The 20247-nt window shown below is 41.0% G+C and overlaps 1 protein-coding gene across 2 annotated transcripts in view; it reads left to right on the top strand.

The window, feature by feature from the left end:
* The window catches only part of ERCC4 (ERCC excision repair 4, endonuclease catalytic subunit), a 33627-nt gene that overhangs the window by 9250 nt on the left and 4130 nt on the right, over positions 1–20247 (top strand). For both annotated transcript variants that reach the window (XM_072753827.1, XM_026003137.2), the window contains 7 exons: positions 304–511; positions 3174–3354; positions 4352–4480; positions 5725–5835; positions 8402–8999; positions 11266–11358; positions 18002–18114. In XM_072753827.1, coding sequence (XP_072609928.1) covers positions 304–511; positions 3174–3354; positions 4352–4480; positions 5725–5835; positions 8402–8999; positions 11266–11358; positions 18002–18114 — 1433 coding nt within the window. The remainder of the gene's footprint in view (positions 1–303; positions 512–3173; positions 3355–4351; positions 4481–5724; positions 5836–8401; positions 9000–11265; positions 11359–18001; positions 18115–20247) is intronic.

Below are 20247 nucleotides of genomic sequence, written 5' to 3'. Positions count from 1 at the left end.
CATAGACAGTCCATAAACAGTGGGTGTGGCTGTGTTCCAATAAGACTCGTTCTAAAACTGGGTTCGGCCCAGACCATAGTTTTGCTGACCCCTGCCTAATTTGAATAATAATGTCCATTCCTTGAGGATAAAAGTCTTCTTTTATCATTGCCAAATTTGCTTTCTATTTTGTTTATGTCTTAATTGCATTTTACCAAAAAACAAAAAAAACAAAAACAAAAAAAAACTGTGAGAGTATTAAAACAAGATCAGAAATACACAGCTCTTAAAACTCAAGAAAATCTTTGAAAACTGTCTCTGCAGGTTCCACGTAGCTGTAAACTCGTTTTTAGAACAGCACAAACCTGAAGTTGTAGAGATTCATGTTTCTATGACACCTGCCATGCTTGCTATACAGACCGCCATCCTAGACATTTTAAATGCATGTCTGAAGGAGCTCAAATGCCATAACCCGTCCCTCGAAGTGGAAGATTTGTCTTTAGAAAATGCTATTGGAAAACCCTTTGACAAGGTACTGTTTCTTTTCCTTTTAAGCACAGTTTGTGATCTTATAATTTTGAAGAATCCAAGTTATTTTTGTAATTGCAGTGTTCTTAATAGGAATTTGCTGTTATTTTATAATTAATTTGGAGCTGGTTTCAGGGTAGCTTCTTTGGTTTCCTGGAACATAATAATTTGTAGTAAAATACATGGACGGACATATAAGCACAACTCTGATTTTTGCAGTTATGCAGTTATTATCTTAATATTTTAAGTATAATTAAGAAAAGGATAAATAACCTTTTTGCTCTGAAATGACAGCATTTGGATATCTATAGGTAGGAGAGTCTTACATAAGAATGCTTCATGAATTTAAGTTTTAAAAAAAGAATGCTTCATGATTTACAATCTTTTGTTTAGAATAAAAATAATTGGGATGAGTTTTCATTACTGAGGAATGTGAACTTTGCTCTGTCTTAAAATTACATTTTGAATTGAGAAAATGGTAAGACTAAGACTTTAGTTCAAAGAACTTTTATTCTAACTGATTTTTTTTTTTTTTTGAGAGAGAAGGCATGCATGAGAAGGGGGAGGGGCAAAAAGAGAGGGAGAGAGAGAGAATCTCAAGCAGACTCCATGCTAAGCCTGGAGCCCAATGCAGGGCTCGATCTCATGACCCTGAGATCATGACCTGAGCTGAAATCAAGAGTCAGAGGCTTAACCGACTGAGCCACCCAGGCGCCCCTCTGATTTTTTTATCATAGATGAATATTAATACAGATGCAGAAATATCAAAGATTGAATTGTAAATCCAGAAAAAGCTGACTTTTAAAAAATTCCAGATAGCTTTTTTTTATTTTTACATATTTTAGTGGAACAAATTCCTGTCTTTGAAACTCTGAACCAATCTGTCGCTGGAAATAATGCATAGTGATTATTAAAAAGGAAAAATGTAACGCCTCATTTCTCCGATTCTTCCAAAAAGTCATTTTACTGTGAAATAATGATATATAAAACTAATTTCATATGTTTTGTTCCCTTGTTCTTAAAGTATAGAGCATGATCAAGCCAAAAAGAAAAACCACCAAAAACAAACCTACACATTTTTTTAGTAGAATACATATGTCCTTAGGAAAAAAAAACAAAATATAGCCTAATATGTTTTGTGCTAAGTTTCTGGTTATCATTTCCTGACTAATGAAAGTCAAAGTATTATTTTGGATATTCTTTTAGCAACCAAATGTAAATGCAGATGTAACTTGCAACTTGTTAGAAAATTTAACTTTTATAGATGATTTTGCCAAACAGGTTTGCACTTCTGTGTTCCAGTTTGTCTAGGGCAGTTACACCATCTAGCTGTTGTCCTGGAGTAATTATTAATAATATAATTTCATTTTTACAATAGTCCTAGTTTGGACAATAAATTATACAGTCATACAAATATTACTCCTGATGAATATTAAATTTGTTAGATAAGATGCTACATGGTGATACTGCTTCCATATCATGCTATAAGTATCATCCTTTCCAGTTACAAAATCAGTTTGTAAAGGACATGTGTGTGGGTGTATGTATGTATACATATACGTAAATATATAGCTGTGGGTATGTAGATACCTACATAGTATATGCAAAAAGCTATTCTGTGCTTTAGGCAACTTTTTTTAAAAAGATTTTATTAATTTCACTTTACAGAGAGAGCAGGGGAAGGAGCAGTGGGGAAGAGAGAGGGAGAGAATCTCCAGCAGACTCCACAGTTAGTGCAGACCCCGATGTGGGGCTTGACCTCACAACCCTGAGATCATGACCTGGCCAAAACCAAGAGTCAGATGTTTAACTGACTGAGCCACCCAGGCGCCCCTGCTTTTTAGGGTCTTAAAGAAAAATCAAATTTAGTCCAATGTTAATTTAACAAGTGTTTTCCCAGCCATGAATCACATAAAAAAAAAAAAAAAAAAAAAACAACGAAGACCTAAGCAAATCTTTTACACCACCATATTAGGGTACATTGTTACTTAATTTGATACCATGTAGTTTCCCTCGTATATGTGCTCTGTTCCATGCCCAACTGGATCCCACATTTTTATCTATCTAGAATGGGGTCACAGCCAAACTTGGCAGAAATTGAGTATGTCTAAGCTACATGCTTTGACTCTTCATAAAAATAAATAATTGGTTATCTGATGTTTATCAGTCCTTTTCTCCTAATAATATAAATATGAATAATTATGAATTGACTATCTGATCAGAGATTCTAGGGATAAAACACTGCTTTGTATTTGAAAATGCATTTGAAATATTTATTTTAAATATATATTTGAAAATCAGTTCAGGTCATGATCCTGGGGTCCTGGGATCAAGCCCCACATCTGGCTCCCTATACCGAGAGGAGCCTGCTTCTCCCTCTCCCTCTGCCTGCCACGCCCTCTGCTTATGCTCTCTCTGTCTGTCAAATAAGTAAATAAAATCTTTAAAAAAAATCTTATGAACTGAAATTTTCTGTCTACTTCCTTGGGAGATGATGCTTGGAGTTTTTTTGTATGAGTGGTAAAGTATACATAATATAAAATTTACCACTCTAACCATTTTTAGGTATACAGGGATAGGATAATGTTCATTGAAAGTATAATTTATACTAATAATAGCTATATTGAATGTGTTTTTAGCAGTACTAAATTTTATTCTTGTTTTAGACAATCCGCCATTATCTGGATCCTTTGTGGCACCAGCTTGGAGCTAAGACTAAGTCCTTGGTTCAGGACTTGAAGATATTACGAACTTTGCTGCAATATCTCTCTCAGTATGATTGTATCACATTCCTTAATCTTCTGGAATCCCTGAGAGCAACAGAGAAGGCTTTTGGTCAGAATTCAGGTGGGAGATAAAAATACTAATATTATTATGGGAGCTGATTTGAATAAAGTGTTGGATTTCGTTGGGGAATCAGATGTAGGAAGTGCTATATTCAACTACATGATATACTAAGATTTCAAACTACGTTTTTATGTTCATAGCACAAAGATGTAGGTTTTATTGATAGCTAATGTTTCCGCCTACTTAACTTCTGTTCTGTATAATAATAAATATTCATATCCATTCCGGGCGATTTTATTTCTAGAAAAGACTCTGTATATTACAGGCAGTCCCCAACTTAGAAATAGGTTGTGTTCTGGAAGTTTTAGTTGTTAAGAACTTCAAATTCGTTTTCTCCAAAGAAGCAGGAAGGATTTTAAGGTTTCATCAGCCAGAGTGCTGAAGACTGAGGAGATTTGTAGGGAAACACATGTCCACAGCTGGCCACCGTCTTGTTTTTCTACCAACCACATCTGCCCCTGCTAGTGTAGCCTCTGTCACTGTTTGGCTAGCCCATCGATTTTCAAAGTGTAGTCCCTGAGCCCCGGAGGCCAAGATTTAATACAATTAATAATTTTTACCTCTTCATCAGGGACATTCATAAGTGATAAACTACAAATGCATAGCAATGAAGAATGCGCTGACTACTAGTGTACTTTGGTTCTACTGCCTTGATTACATTCAGGCGCCAGCAGTGTTACCCACCAGTGCTTCTGCACCATCAATGGAAATGTCAGCACAGTGCGGGGGGGAATCAAATAATGAGTCAGTGTCCTTATGAGAATAGTTTTGAGATCCAGACCCTCTGGAAACAACTCAGTGACCCCCGGAGGTCAGTAGGCCACACTTTGAAAACCACTGGTCTAACCAAACAGTGATGGAAGCCACAGTAAGGGAGAGGGTGTGGTTCAGAGGAGAACAAGATGGCGAACAGTTGTCCATATAGGGCATGTGACCATCAGTCTTTAACATTCATCCTAAACTGAAGGCTTTTTTTTTTTTTAACTTTTTGTATTAGGTTGGCTGTTTCTTGACTCTAGCACCTCGATGTTTGTAAATGCTCGAGCAAGGGTTTACCATCTTCCAGATGCCAAAATGAACAAAAAGGGCAAAATGTCTGAAAAAATGGAGATCAAAGAAGACCAAGGTATCTTGTAGGCTTGATCTTTTTTTTTTTAAACATGTTTTTAAATGTAAATTCTGTTTGCCAACATATTGCTCATCCCATCAAGTGCCCTCCTCAGTGCCCATCACCCAGTTACCCCATCTCCCCCCCCCACCTCCCCTTCCACAACCCTTTGTTTGTTTCCCAGAGTTAGGAACCTCTCATGGTTTGTCTCCCTCTCTGATTTTTCCCCAGTCAGTTCCCTTCCTTTCCCTTTTAATCCCTTTCACTATTTCTTATATGCCACATATGAGTGAAACCGTATGATGATTGTCCTTCTCCGATTGACTTATTTCACTCAGCATAGGCTTGATCTTTAACTGTGTCTATTTATGTGTTTAGTGTGGAAATTCTTACCAAGTAAGCATATTAATCTTACATATCCTTCAGCCATGTGAAAAATGTGTGCCCGTATCTTAAACATGTTATATGCAATATATGTTAAAAGTATCCAATATGGCAAACCTTAGAATCCATTGTCAGAGGAATACAAATAGCAAGTGCTAAGTATCAATCAAGAGTATTCTCACCACCACATATGAGCTACAGATTGATTTTTTTTTTTAACTTCAGAGTAATAACTACTTTTGGCACCGTCAAGTCTTAACAGAATGTTTAACATTCCTTTTGGCTTTAAAAAAAATAAATATACTAGAATGAGGCAAGTATGGATTTTATTCCAACACTTAACTAGTAGGTATAATAAATATCATTGGGTTTTTTTTTAAGGCATGGGATGGGGTGATGCTGGCCTTCTGTCTCATTCAAAGGTCTAGTTCAAAACTAAGTACATTAATGATGTGTTTGAGTCTTTACAGAAGCATTTGACTGCTGTCTAACTTGTATCCCATCTTCAGGATTGTGAAAGTCATGGGAATTTTAGGATTAATAAATACCATTACTCTATACTGGTTCTTTGATTTTATGTAGCAGCTGATATACAGTGTCACAATTGAGAACTAGGACAGTATCTTCTGTAATTCATGACCATGCAGGTAATTTGCTCTCAGGGCTCTATTCACGTCGGTTGGGAGTGTATTTCATTTAGACCCTAATAAACAGACCTTTTTCAAAGAAAGAAGATTCTGTTTGGCATCAGGAAGGAGGCTCAAAGGAATGGGCTTTCCAAATGATGCTTGTGTTACCTGTTGTTTTGAAAGCCTGTGAAATACTTTATGGATAAATATTATCACGTAGAATGAGGTCATCTTTTCATTTCTATACAGAAACAAAAAAGGAATTGGTCCTCGAAAGCAACCCAAAATGGGAAGCACTGACCGAAGTACTGAAGGAAATCGAGGCAGAAAATAAGGAGAGCGAAGCCCTTGGTGGTCCAGGTAGGAAAAAAAGAGATGGTGACATTTGCTTTCAAAATGCAGCACGTGAGTCCTCTTTGTTAGTTCTTTAAAAATAACTAACTTGGGCAGCCTGGGTGGCTCAGCGGTTTAGTGCCTGCATTCAGCCCAGGGTGTGATCCTGGAGACCCGGGATTGAGTCCCACATCGGGCTCCCTGCATGGAGCCTGCTTCTCCCTCTGCCTGTCTGTCTCTCTCTCTCTCTCTCTCTCTCTCTCTCTCTCTGTGTGTGTGTGTCTCATGAATAAATAAATAAAATCCTTTAAAAAAATAAAAATAACTAACTTGATTTTGTTTATAAAGCATAAAAGAATAAATCCCAAAGGAACACCGAAATCCTGGTGGCAGCCTCATTTTCTGTTCTTTTGATGTGATTTTCTCCAGGTTGAATCCTTGTATATTCATGAAAGCAGGGTTGTGTGTCTGTGTGTATGTGTGTGTGTGTGTGTGTGCTGGTTGTCTTCTCAGGACTTCTATTTAAAGAGGCAGCTAAATCTCCGCATACACGTTCACCAGGCTTTCAGTCTGGAATCCCCAAGGAGAAAGCTAATGGGCTTGCTTTATTCTCAGCAAGTGTCTTTCCAAAAAAGTCTTAACTGTTCTATGGAGCAGCATTGACCTAGCCTCCGCCAAAAAATTGCAGATTCCAGGGCTGCTGTCTTCAAACATGAGTATACTAATAACTTAGCACGGTAGACCAAACCTGAACTACATTTAAAAATACAACTGTTATAAAATAAAACTAGATTAAAAAAAGAAAAAAACTAGGGGCACCTGGGTGGCTCAGTGGTTGAACATCTGCCTTTGGCTCAGGTCGTGATCCTGGGGTCCTAGGGTCAAGTCCCACTTCAGGCTCCCCGGGGGCAGCCCGCTTCTTCCTCTCCCTATGTCTCTGCCTCTTTCTCTGTGTGTGTATCATGAATAAATAAATAAAATCCTTTTTTTAAAAAAATCTATTGAGATTTTGAACTCCTATAAATCAGCAAAGGCAAGCACATAATTCTCATATTAGTAAATATACTGGTGATGTTATCCAAGAACCTCCAGTACTGTGATTGAAGACCCAAAGTCATGCATGCTCACTTAGGAAAACTGAAAAGTACGAAGGAAAAAGGGAAGGGGAAAAAATTATGTTTAGGAGCCATGCTGGCATATTTGCTTCCAGGGTTTCTTTTATGTATTTTCTGTCTCACATTATTGGGGTTATAGTGCAGATATAATTTCTGGATATATAACTAGCAAGTCAAATGATAATGTTCTTGAGACATATTACCACGTTTGACTTGTACAAAATTTTTGTGAATTTTCATTTCTTCTAGCAGCATAAAAGTTCATCTTTTTTTTTTTTAAGATTCTGTATTTTAAAGATTTTATTTACTTATTCATGAGATACAGAGAGAGAGGCAGAGGGAGAAGTAGGCTCCCTGCGGGAAGCCTGATGCTAGACTTGATCCCAGGACTCCAGGATCACAACCTGCCAAAGGCAGACGCCCAACCACTGAGCCACTCAAGTGGCTCATTTTTTAGTTTTATTTAATTTATTTATTAGAGAGATTATGGTGAGGGCGGGAGCAGAGGGAGAGGGAAAGAGAGAATCTCAAGCAGACTCCATGCTGAGCTCAGAGCCGAACAGGGCTCACAGATCCCAACAGATCCCACAACCCTGACATGATGACCTGAGCCGAAATCAAGAGTCAGACCTTAACCAACTGAGTCACCCAGGTGCCCCAGAGCTCATCTCTTTTTCATTTAGCAGACAATGACTGGTGATTCTGTATATATTCGTGTGCATATATACGTGTATATGTGTAAGAATTTTATTAATTTGATTGGAGAAAAATGTTATTCATTTGAAATTTGATGCTTGGTAAGCTTTTTCTTAAGTGCTTTTCCTCTTTTGTGAATTGCCTTTTTTTTTTCCTTTGTCAATTTAGACTATGTCCTCCGTTTGTGTTGGCTTTTTATATGTTAAAGATATTGTCATTTATGGTAGTTATTTGGTAAAATTGTTTTTTTGTCTTTATGCTAAGAAAGCTATGCTTTCTTAATGCATAGCTTTTTTTCTTATATAGAGTCAATCTTAGATTATAGATATCTGCTTTCTCTGAGATTTCTTCCATTGCTTTTAAGCCTAGAAAATCATTTCCATCCAGAAAGATGGAGAATGGTCCCCTTTTTTTTTAAGATTTAGTATTTAACATTTGACTCTATAATCCATTTGGAATTTATTTTGGTATATAAAATCCTCTGGAAAATTATTAATTAAAAAGAGCTTCTGTAAAGCCTCCATTATACCACAGCTACGCTTTCCTAAGACTAAATGTTTCTGGCTTCAACTTTACTCAAAAGATTTAACTAATCCTGCCAGAGAGGGAAAACATTTGATAAGCATCTGAGACCCTTTTTAAACAAATTGTGAATACTGTATCCTTCACACCAAGGGGTAAGATGTATCTTCTTTGTCGGTGGAAGAGGCAAGTGGGCAGACAGGTAGGAAGTACAGGGACACGTGAGGTCATAGTAACATAACCCTGTTTCGTAATTTTAGGTCAGGTACTCATTTGTGCAAGCGATGACCGAACGTGTTCCCAGCTGAGAGAGTATATCACTATTGGAGCAGAGGCCTTCTTGATGAGGCTCTACAGGAAAACTTTTGAGAAGGACAGCAAAGCTGAAGAAGTGTGGATGAAACTTAGACATGAAGACAGTCCAAAGAGAATGGCGAGATCTAACAAAAGGCCTAAAGACCCCCAAAACAAACAAAGGGCTGCCACCAAAGAAAGGACTCTCAAAAAGAAAAAGCGAAGGTTAACCTTAACTCAGATGGTAGGAATGTCTGAAGAACCAGACGAGGAACAGGATGTTAAGGAAGGCTATCCTAGAGACACGGGCAGTAGCCCAGAAAGCTCCCTAGAAGAAATTAAGCATGAGGAATTTGATTTAAACTTGTCATCTGATGCCGCTTATGGACTCCTGAAAGACCCGCTTACCATCCTCCATCCACTCCTGGGCTGTAGTGACCCCTACGCCCTGACAAGGGTGCTCCATGAAGTGGAACCAAGATACGTGGTTCTGTACGATGCGGAGCTGACATTTGTTCGCCAGCTTGAAATTTACAGGGCAAGCAGGCCCGGGAAGCCTCTAAGGCAAGTTATAAAGAATATTAGCCATTTCTTCTCTCTTTTTTTGTGTACATATATGTATTTTTTAAAAAGCTGAAGTATAGTTGACATATAATATTAAATTAGGTTCAAGTGTACAAAATAGTGATTCAATAATTCTACACATTACAAAATGCTTGCCATGATCAGTGTATTATGATATTGATTATGTTCCCCACAGATTATTTATTTTATAAGTTTGTACCCCTTAGTCCCCTTCATTGATTTTACCCTTTCATCCCACCCACACCCCCGTTAGGCAACCATCATTGTGTTCTCTATTTGAGTCTGTTTCTCTCTTTGTTGTTTGTTCATTTTGTTTTGTTCTGTTTTGTTGTTTTTTTGTTTTAGATTCCACATATAAATGAAATCAGATGGTATTTGTCAGTCTCCATCAGGCTTATTTCACTGAACATACCTACCCTCTAGGTCCATACATGTTGTGGCAAATGGCAAGATTTTATTCTTTTTTATGACTGAGTAATATTCCATTGAACGGCTTCTTTTAAAGGCTTCAATTTCACAGTTCTTTAGGCTTTCACACAGATGCTGTACCTGTTCCACATGGATTTTCTTTAATATTCTGTTGTTATGATGTGGGTTATGTTTATGAAACCTTCTTTTGCTTTCTGATCCACCAGGGAAGTTTGCACAGGAAGGATGACAACTATAGTAGAACAACAAATTTAGGAAGCTATCTGTGTTCTGGTTACTTGATGCTTTGTTGTTCTGTACTGTACCCTTTGTGCATCAGTTGTAGTTTATGGGATGCTGTATCTGAACAAATCTAGGAAATGTATCATATCCTAACTTCCACCAAAAATTACTATAATTATGGCTCAGCTAAATGGTTTTGATCTTCTAAAATGTCGTTCTTGTAAATTTCAAGAAGTGACTCTAAATTGCATCCACATAAAATGAAAGTATTTGGGAAATTATTGTACCATGTTTTATTGAGTTTCAAGAAATAGCAGATTAAAGAAAAAAAAATCTACAGAAATATCAGATGAGAAAATGATGCCTCTCAAAGAATATAGTGTTCTGGGTCTCAAATTATCTGAGAGAAATAAACAGCAAAATTAATATCCTGAACTCAGCCTGAACCAAAAACAGAGCCAAAAGAAACCTTCCTAGCAGTTTAACTAATGCAGGCTTCCAGAGTAGCGATGAACGGAGCAGGTGGGTAAGAAATTACACAGGATGAAGAGATTAGATGAAGCTGATCAGATAATTATAGGCTGGTAAATTTTTCAGACTTTGCTGCTGATCAACTTTGTAGATACCTCATGTGCTCCCAAGTTCTTTGTTGCCTGAGAATGGAGTAGTGTGATATTTGGAAACAAAATGTCAGAGTCAGAGGGGACCTTGCATTCAGCTGTTCCCTCTGTCAATAGGAAACTAAGATCCAATAATAATGGATGACTTGCTCTTGGCCACATAGCATTTCTGGGGGAGAGCTGAAGTCTTTGGGCTCATTGTCTGATGGTTTTTTTTCTCTGTACACACTTCAAAAAAATATATAACCTAGAAACATGTAATCCAGAAGAAAAGTCGAAAGTATAAAAAGGAAAAACCTCTGATAGTTGCAGAAGAGGGAGAGAGGAGATGCTTATTAAATCAGCCTCTGAGCTACAAATAAGATAGAAAAGCAGTCCTTCCTAAGAGAAAATAATATGTCGAATTATTTTCTTAAGCCCTATATCATCCCTGTGTCTTCTGCATCTGTGTGTTTATGTAACACATGCACTGCCTTGGTTCTGTGAAGACACAGATAAAAAAAGCGCCAAGAAGGAAGATGAAGGTCATATAGATTTCATTTGTTTATTTCTCACTAATGTGAACTTTACACAATCTGCGTTTTATAACTACTATCCAACTTTGCAAATGATCGTTTGGCAGAGGTGTAAAGAAAAAACTGAAAAAAAAGAGAAGCCGCTGAGATTTTGTGTTTTCTGATTTGTTTATAGTCATGAAGCAAGAATTATTCTATCCCTTTAGTTATATTTCAGTGTTTACCTAAACTCTATTCCTCCTTTCGGTAAAGGAGGAAAAAAATGTGGTAATGAGACTTTTACCAGGTGGGGTTGCAGCAGCTTAATTTTAGGTACGTGATTAATGGAGCCTTTTATTCTTGGTCAAATATTTATTATTTGAGCAGTGTAGATTGCTGATTTTGAATGCTGCGCTCTTCCTTTCAGGGATTAAAAAATTGTGTTTTTATAGCCTAAAAGAGTTCTGTTTTAACTGGCAGGGTCTACTTTCTTATATATGGAGGTTCAACCGAGGAACAGCGCTATCTCACTGCCCTGCGGAAGGAAAAGGAAGCTTTTGAGAAACTCATAAGGTAATACGTAGAGGCCTTTCAAGATGTAGAGGCTTCTCTGAGTGGGGGCCTACCTAATTGCCCTCAGGAAAGATGGAGAGGGAAGGAGGCTCGGAGGGTCACCTCAACATAAACCTATGGTCTGATTCAGCCCTGGGCTATATGCACATTTCTTGTCCCCTCCTTGTCTTTTCCATCTTCTCCAGTTGCCTTTCAGTGATTTAACAGAATATTGGAAACGTGGCGAGAACTGCTTTTCTGCTTGTAAAGACTCGTAACAGAGAACACCAGAAATACAGCTTAGCAACCCCTTTTCTCAAGAAATACGTTCTTAAATCTCCCCCCTCCCCTACACACACAAGCTTTCTCCCTTCCTTTGGAATTATGATTTATTTTCTCCTGGTAAAATTGCCATTGTCTGTGGGTGGGTGACCGCCTTACCATTTGCTGGGAAATGGTACATTTTACATTCCCCCACCCCCACCCCTACTGCTGGTTCAGATCACCAGCAGTAGAATCACTCTGGGAAAATACTGTTTTGAAGGTGTGATGTTGATCTGAACGTACGTGTACTGTTTCTAGGATGAGCGTCTGGTAATACTCCGAATCCAAATAGAAAATGTTTTCCAGTGTCACATAAGGAAAATGTTCCAAGTGACATATGCACAGACTGGATGGCCACCTTTTACACCCCCGCAGGTGTTTGAGAAATCTGATAACCTTGCACCGGGGGTGTTGTCAAGGAGATGGCAGCCTCGTGAGGGAAGATGTGTCACATGGTCTCTAAGGGACCTCAAAAGCCAGGGCGGGGGCTAGACAGGGCATCCTTGAGCTGAGCCAGAGAAATGGCTAGACCAGAGGAGAACACGACTTGGGCTGACCAATCTTCCAAGCCTCACACGTGGGTAATGTATCAACAAGATACATTGTTGCCTCTTGGCAACAAGAGGGCGGAAATCATTTTTAGTGGCTGTTAGCCTGCCAGGGCTCCACACAGAATTTCAAAATAGACAGCCTTCCTCCAACACTGACTGTGGGCTCTCAGTGTACACCTAAAATATCCCCATGCCCCATTTCATCCAGGGCATACGTTCCAGGGGCTTACTGCATCAGTGCCACTGAGTCCCCGTGGAGGGGCTTGGCAGGTTACATGGGCAGGACCCTTCCCCCCCTACCCCCTGTATCTTCTGGTTTTACCCCATGCCTTGGCCATGGATTCTTCTAGCCTGTGGTCAGTCCTTTCACCCTATGAAAATGTTTTCTATTAAAATGCTCTCTGGGATGGTTTTCTGGGATATGTATGTATATACAGGTGGGGTTTTTAAAAATATTTTATGTATTTATTTGAGAGAGAGAGCATGAACCAGAAGGGAGGGCAGAGGGAAAGGGAGAAGTAGACTCCCCCCACCTTTGCTAAGAGGGAGCCAAACTTGGGGGCTCGGTCCCAGGACCCCGGGATCATGACCTGAACCGAAGGCAGATGCTTAACCAACTGAGCCACCCAGGCACCCTTAGATATATGTTTTTTGGAACAATATTTCAAGAAGTGTGATAACCAGGCAGGTGTTAAACAGCCTGCCTCTTCTTGTCCAAAGCTTTCAGAGCTTCTTTATGTCTTCTAGAGAAGACCTTCACTCCCCCAAGACTCTAAACAGTCAACAGATATTTACTGAGCTTCTGTTAGGCACCAAGCTCTGTGCTAATAATAAAATGCTATAGTCACAGCGTTTCCAGAAGTCCCTCCCTCCTCAAGCTTATCCTCTAGTGGAAAAGGTGAACGTTAAGTCCCTATGAATGTTCCACAAAGCAGACATGTGCAAAGTCTGGCTGCAAAGGTGAAAGAACGGGGTACACTAGCACATGTCAGAGAGACCTGGCCAGTGTGGGGACCGGGGTGGCCTTATGAAAGAAGTGACAGATAAGCCACCTGAGGGATGGAGCAGGGAAACAAGTCAGGAGAAACAGCGGTAGCCAAGATGAGGTTGAAGAAGAGAGAGAAGGCAACAGATATGAAGGAGATGGAATCAAAGAATTGGTGCTACAGGATGTGGGCCAGTACCTCCTAACCTTAGGTCCCTTACTCTTCACAAAACATGCTCTGCAGGAGGCAGACCGGTTAACCGTCGCCAAGTTACAGAGGAGCATGCAGAACTGAGATCACTCAGATTAGGATACTGGTGTTCACGTTGAGGGCCCCCCAAGACCACCCTCAGGCTCGGTGATTCACTAGTAGGGCCCACAGGAGCCAAAAAAAAACTGGTACACTCACAGTTTGGGTTTATGACAGCAAAATAATACAGATTAAAATCAGCAAAGGGTAAGAAGCGATGGGGCAAAGTCCAGGAAAACCCAGGCGTGAGCTCCCAGGCGTCCTCTCCCTGTGGAGTCCTGCCGATGTGCTTCATCTTCCAGCTGCAAGGTGTGACAGCACTTGCTGAGCATTGGCGACAAGGGGGCTTCCTCGCGCCTTGGGGTCCAGTGTTTTTATTGGGGGTCAGTCACATAGCCACAGAGTACGCACATGACAGACTCCAGCCCTGCAGAGCAAAAACAGGTATTCACCATAAATCAAGTTGTGAGCATAAATCATCTGATCAGACTGGTGCCATGTGACCCTCCCCTCCCCCAGGCCTCAGACAGAATGTTCTAAGCATTCAGAGCTCATCCTCCCAGAAGCCATCCTGAGGAGACTGGGCCTTTCCTGCAGAGTTGTAGCCAAAAGAGCCTACTAGGATGTGGGGAAGAAGGCACCTGGGTAGGTGAGTTTTTATGCCCCAGGCTGCGCCTTCTTCAGTGCATCGGGGAACCTCATCTAGAAAAGAGTATTTTGAGTGGATTGTCACAAGGTACCACGGCCCCATGCCACTCCTGTTTCATATAAGTGAGTGTCCACACCAGAAGGGCTGGGTGACAACGTGTGGATAAGCCTGGCATATACTAGAAACCACCAACAGAATCCGGAACATGGACTGCTGTCCCCCACATTTCAGTCTATGAGATAATTCCCATATCAGATTTTAATGTAATTTTATCTGTGGCCCAGCTTAATCTCCTAGCTCTCAATGGTGACCGTCTACTTATTATGAGTTAGATCTTCCCATATTACGCAACAACCAGGTAGTTACACCATTTAGAATCTTAAGGCATTTACTTTCCCAGAAAACTTGGGGAATTTGAGAAGTATTTGTTTTGAAAAGGAAAATATAAATGAAGCGTTTTGCAGAAAGAGCATTTGCACCGAGCCTGTGCTTAGAAATTTAATGTGAGAAGAAGACAACGTGCTTTTGCCAGGACCTCCGTGGGTGATGTCGTAAGAATAAAAGCAGTGCTACTATTTAAAATAACCCAAAAGGAATGAATCTGGCAAACTGGCAGTGGAAGGAGAGCTTGCCTGGGCTAGATCAGTCGATTACAGATGACAAGAGGAAAAAAACGACTCTCCTAAGTATTGATAATAAAATGCGCCCTGGGTAGAAAAATTGGCAGTAACATTCTGAGTATACATAGTTTTGGAGAGGTCACTGCTTTTCAAAGGCAAGGGTAAGATTCCTTGGAATCTTAGTTAGAAAATGTGATCACCAGGGCGCCTGGCCGGCTCCGTAGGTGAAGCACACGACTCTTGATCTCAGGTTTGTGAGTTCAAGCCCCACGTTGGGTGTGGAGATTCCTTAAATCATAAAAAGAAAATTAAAAAAAAAAGAAACTGTGATTCCAAAAATGAGTTAGCATGAGGACCAGAATACATGCCCGTTGGAGGAAGATTCCTAGTTCAGCACCTCCTCCCTATATTATCATGTTGTACAAGCTATTCAGATATCATTAGAGACATTGAAGCAAAAATAAGAAACTTCTGTACTCCAGATTAAGTGGAAATAGGAACCTGCATTTTTAAAAATATTTTATTTATTTATTCATGAGAGACAGAGAGAGAAAAAGAGGCAGAGACACAGACAGAGGGAGAAGCAGGCCCCATGCAGGGAACCCGACGTGGGACTCGATCGCGGGGCCCCAGGATCACGCCCTGGGCTGAAGGCAGGCACTAAATTGCTGAGCCACCTAGGGATTCCCCCAGAATCTGCATTTTTAATTAATAATTTGTATCTGTCACACAGAGTGACTTGGGTAATTATGCTAACTGTTGAAAACAAAGAACTAAATATTTATAATGATGGCAAATTTCTGTTACACTAAACATTTGTGTTACCAGTTAGGGAGACCTATCATGTGCTTCACAATCCAGGCTTCATTTCAGGAGTTTATTATTTCTCGGATTCAATATGCAGTTAAATTTATAACATTTCACAGTAAACTAGCTGTTTTTGTATGACAATATTAATTGAAACCACTGTGGAATCATTTGAAACAAATCTTCGGTTTTTCAGCATTGTCACAGATAATTAGAGGATGAGGTTACCGCATTATACATACTGTTATAATAACAGCTAACATTTTATAATGCCTGGTATGTGCCAGGCACTGTTCTGAGTACCTTATACATTGGATAATCCTCCTAATGTGCCTCTTTTGAGGTAGGTTTTATTATTATGCCCATTTTACAGATGAAACTGAGGCACAGAGCCATTAAACTACTTGCCTAAGGCCACATGGCTGGTCAGAGGATTCAGATCCACAAAATACGGATTCATACTCTAAGCCACTAGACTACTCAGCCTCTCACAGACTACAGATTAATCAGGAAACTGGGGTGCACCCGTGTGTGACGTGTAGCTTAGCCAGTAAAGTAAATTGAAATAAAGGGGGAAGAGATCCCAATATTAATCCCAAATGTTGAAGAAAAAGAAATTGAAGAGCAAGAACTTGTCTGGATAGCTTGCCTCTTGTCTTCAACTGGAGCCTAGGAGGTATCACGGAGCAGTAAGGAGTGGCTGTTCAGCAGGCCCCACTTGCCGCCCGTATTAAGAATCTTGAGGCAACCTGGACCTGGAACCGTGCCCGGCCCCTTGCATGAACTAGTTACCAAATGTCATACTAAAAATAGCTTTGCATTTGTATATTGTTTTAGAGTATAGAACTCAAAGTTGTAATTTCTGTTCTTTAGTGTATCTTCGAGTAGTGCCCTGTTCTAACACATCGTTTACCCAAGGTAGTTGGAATATCCATCCATCTGGTTTTATTTCCTTTACTTGGAAAATCTGTGCTGTTTTAACCCCTTATTGAAATTATGAGTGAGTCCTGAGGATCCATCCCCCTTGTGTGTCACCGTAACCTGGGCTCTGTTACTGCCGTTGGGCAGTGCCACCATCGTTTCCTGCCTGTTCTTGCTTCTCCTACTCAGTTTCATACCCCACGAGGGAAGAGAGCCAGCCTCGTACATTCCCTCTTCCCCTCCGACCCCAGCACCAGTCGGACACATAGCGCTTACTGGTTCATGGATTGATGATAACGTACTTCCCTGGTTTTGACAAATAAGACCATGGCAAGCCTGGCCTCCTCACTCTCTGGTTATCGAGGACATTGTCATGATTGTAGCCCCTGATAACAAATCTTAATTATGATTGAGCCAGGTGTGAGATACTGAGCTACCTTGAAGACAGGAATTACTGTGTAACCATATGTATGTATATCCAGAGCTCCTAGCACCGTGGGTAGGAGCAATCCAGAAAGTTTTTTTAAGACAAATCCATGAGTGAGGGAATCCATGCTGCTCTATCACCTAAACTGAGTTCTTGATTTTTTTTATTTATTTATTTATCTGTTTGTTTGTTTAAATCTCCGTTGGGAAATTTGTCCTACTGTGGATTTTGCCTTTTGAATTGAAAGTGTTTAATGGGGCCTCCCACCTGGTGTTTTTTTAATTGAAGTCCTGTCATCTATGCTTTGATTTTCTTAATCATTAGTCTTTAACCATTCCTATTAATGATTTACTCAGAACACATTGGAATATAAATGCTTTAAATTATTCTTTTTTTTTTAATGGAAGAGACCTTTTTTTTTTTTTTTTAAGATTTTATTTATTCATGAGAGACACAGAGAGAGAAAGAGGCAGAGACACAGGCAGAGGGAGAAGCAGGCTCCATGCAGGGAGCCTGATGCGGGACTCGATCCCCGGTCTCCAGGATCAGGCCCTGAGCCGAAGGCAGTGCTAAACCGCTGAGCCACCCAGGCGGCCCAATTTAAATTATTCTTAATGCTCAGTACCACGTTAGCCTATTTTTATAAAAAGTCTCAGCCTCTTGGTGGCATTTTTTTACCTGCTTATTTCATGTCTCAAAGGATATGTTTCAAGGACATAAAGGATGGAAAATAAACAACTCTGGAAAATTGGAAGGAGCACCTAACCAAGAAGTTCCTCCTCCTTGCTTTACCCTTGCTCATCTGTGTAGGTTTATCTAACACATTTCTCATCTTGACGCTCTTGTGGCCATTTTCTGTATTATAATCGATAAAAGATTAAAATCTGGAATTTTGAAATTAGTTCAAAAAATATTTAAAATGGAGATGCCTGGGTGGCTCAGTGGTTGAGTGTCTGCCTTCAGCTCAGGTCATGATCCTAGGGTCCCAGGATCGAGTCCCACGTTGGGCTCCCTTCTTGGAGCCTGCTTCTCCCTCTGCCTGTATCTCTGCCTCTTTCTCTCTCTGTGTCTCTCATGAATAAATAAATAAAATATTTTTTAAAAAATGTTTAAAATGTTGTCCTCCCCAGGGAAAAGGCAAGCATGGTTGTCCCAGAGGGAAGGGAAGGCAGGGATGAAGGGAACCTGGACCTGGCAAGAGGCTCCGCGGTGGCAGGCACCCCCACCGACACACGGAAAGCAGGTGAGTCCCATCCTGTAGCCAAGCGCTCCCGGTGCCTATGACAGAGGCCGGGGGAGGGGGGATAGGTTCCAGAGCTTCTCTGTAGAGGTATGGTTTCTCTCCACAAACTCGTAAAAATGGGTGCCTACTCCCATCCCCAGAGCCAGCGCTGCCACCGTTCTCTCACCACGCAGCCCTCCCAGACCCCTGGCTCCTCATCTGTGAAATAAGGGGGCCCTGTTCTAGGCACCCCAGCCTCAAAGTCGGTCACGTTCCAGCGCTGCCTGTAAACCTGGTTGGTTGGCTGAGATTCAGAATGTACCGTTGCCAAGAAACTTTTATAAATGGCAACAAGGTTCTTATTTTTACCCGAAGAAGCCGTTTTCCCTCAGATTAGACAGGAGCTGTTTGGAGCGCATCCCCACTTCGCTTCCTGCCCCCGTGTGCTGCTTCTTGGCACCTCCTCACATCCCAGGTGCGTGGCACCCTCGTTGCCGTGCAGCGCCTGAACCGTGGCATGCCAGCAAGAGCTGCTGAATTCCAAGTGCAGCGGAACCCAGAAACAGTCCCCCCCTCCCCGAAACCTCATCCCTCCATGGCAGCGGCTGCTATCAGCCAAGTGGCCAGAGGAACACAATACGACTGAGTTGACTTCCCCTCTAGTGAGGACCAGGTTAGAGCCACGGGCCTCCTGGGTCCAGTATCCTCTGGAATGCCTCGGGGGCTTGTCAAAGCTATGCAGCCACAGTCCTCACTCCGTGCAAATTCTCATTCAGTAGATCTGAAACGGGGCCCACATCTCGGAGCTTCTGATGTCAGCGGTCCCTGGACCGTGCTTTGGGAAACATGGCCTCAGAGCATCTAGGTCTTTTTTTGAAGAAGGTCTTTATTAACTCAGATAGGTTGGTGACATTTCATGCAGAATATAGAACGTCAGGCTGAACGGAGGAATCTAGATTTGAGCCTATAGGTGCCACACAGGTGCTCTTTACAGAAGTCTGTCCTTCTGAGTCTGTCCCACAGCTGCTCTAACACCACAACACACACTCCTTATCTCATAATTATTGTCATAAAATTCCAAAGTCCACATGGGTTTCACTAGGCTAAAACCAAGGCATGAGCCCCAGCTGTGCTCCTCCCGGAGGCTGGAGGAGAGAATCTATATCCCTGCCTTTCCCAGTTTCCAGAGGTACCTGCACTCTTTGGCTCCCAGCCCCATCCTCCACCTTCAGAGCCAGTGGCTTGGACTCTGACCCTCCTGCTTCTCTCTTTCACTTGTGAGGACCGTTGGGCCCACCTGGATAATCCAGAAAAATCTCCCAATCCTGAGGTCCTAAATTTAATAACATTTGCAGTGTTGCTTTTGCCACATAAAGTAACATATTTACAGTCCTGGGGATTAGGACATCGGCATCTTATAGCACCATTATTCTGAGTATAGAACCACCTTTAATTTGCTTTACAGGCAGTTCTGGGCACGCTTAAATATGGGAAGTTCTGTTCTACTGGCTTCTTCCTTTTTCTCCACATCCAGACTCACCGGTAAAAGCGCTAACGGCTCCAGAATTTTTCACAACAGCTTATAAGGCAGTTTACTCAGCAAGCCTTTTTAAGCATCTAGTACATGCCAGACTCTGTCATAGGAATTAGGAGTACGATGGTCAGTAGAACTTGCGCAGTGCAACCATCAGGGACCGCACCAGAGAGAGGGCGATGGCAAACGCTGATGTTTGTGAATCAGCATGACTCTCCTAGCAGCTCTATTTAGTTTTAAGAGAAATTTATTTTATTTACTCTGTAAACAAACCTTTCTGAAAACACAGAAAAATGAGGAATAACAACATGGGGTATTATGTTACCGCGCATCAGAGGCTGACAACAGAAACACATTTTTTTTTTCAAGATTTATTTACTTATTTTAGGGAGAGTGCAAGCAGGGGAAAGGGGCAGAGGGAGAGAGAGAAGCAGGCTCCCCACTGAGTAGGGCGCCCGAATTCGGGCTGGATCCCAGGACCCTGAGATCATGACCTGAGCCAAATTCAAGTCCAAGGCTTAACCGACTGGACCACCCAGGCACCCCAGAAACTACAGATTTTAAACTTTTAATTGTTCTATTCAACTTTGTGAGCTCTTCCTCAGTGACATCACTTATAG

The sequence above is a fragment of the Vulpes vulpes genome, chromosome 3 (assembly GCF_048418805.1).
Source record: "Vulpes vulpes isolate BD-2025 chromosome 3, VulVul3, whole genome shotgun sequence".
NCBI lineage: Eukaryota > Metazoa > Chordata > Mammalia > Carnivora > Canidae > Vulpes > Vulpes vulpes.
Note: the sequence above shows the minus strand (reverse complement) of the source record. Positions and strands in the feature narration are given on the sequence as shown.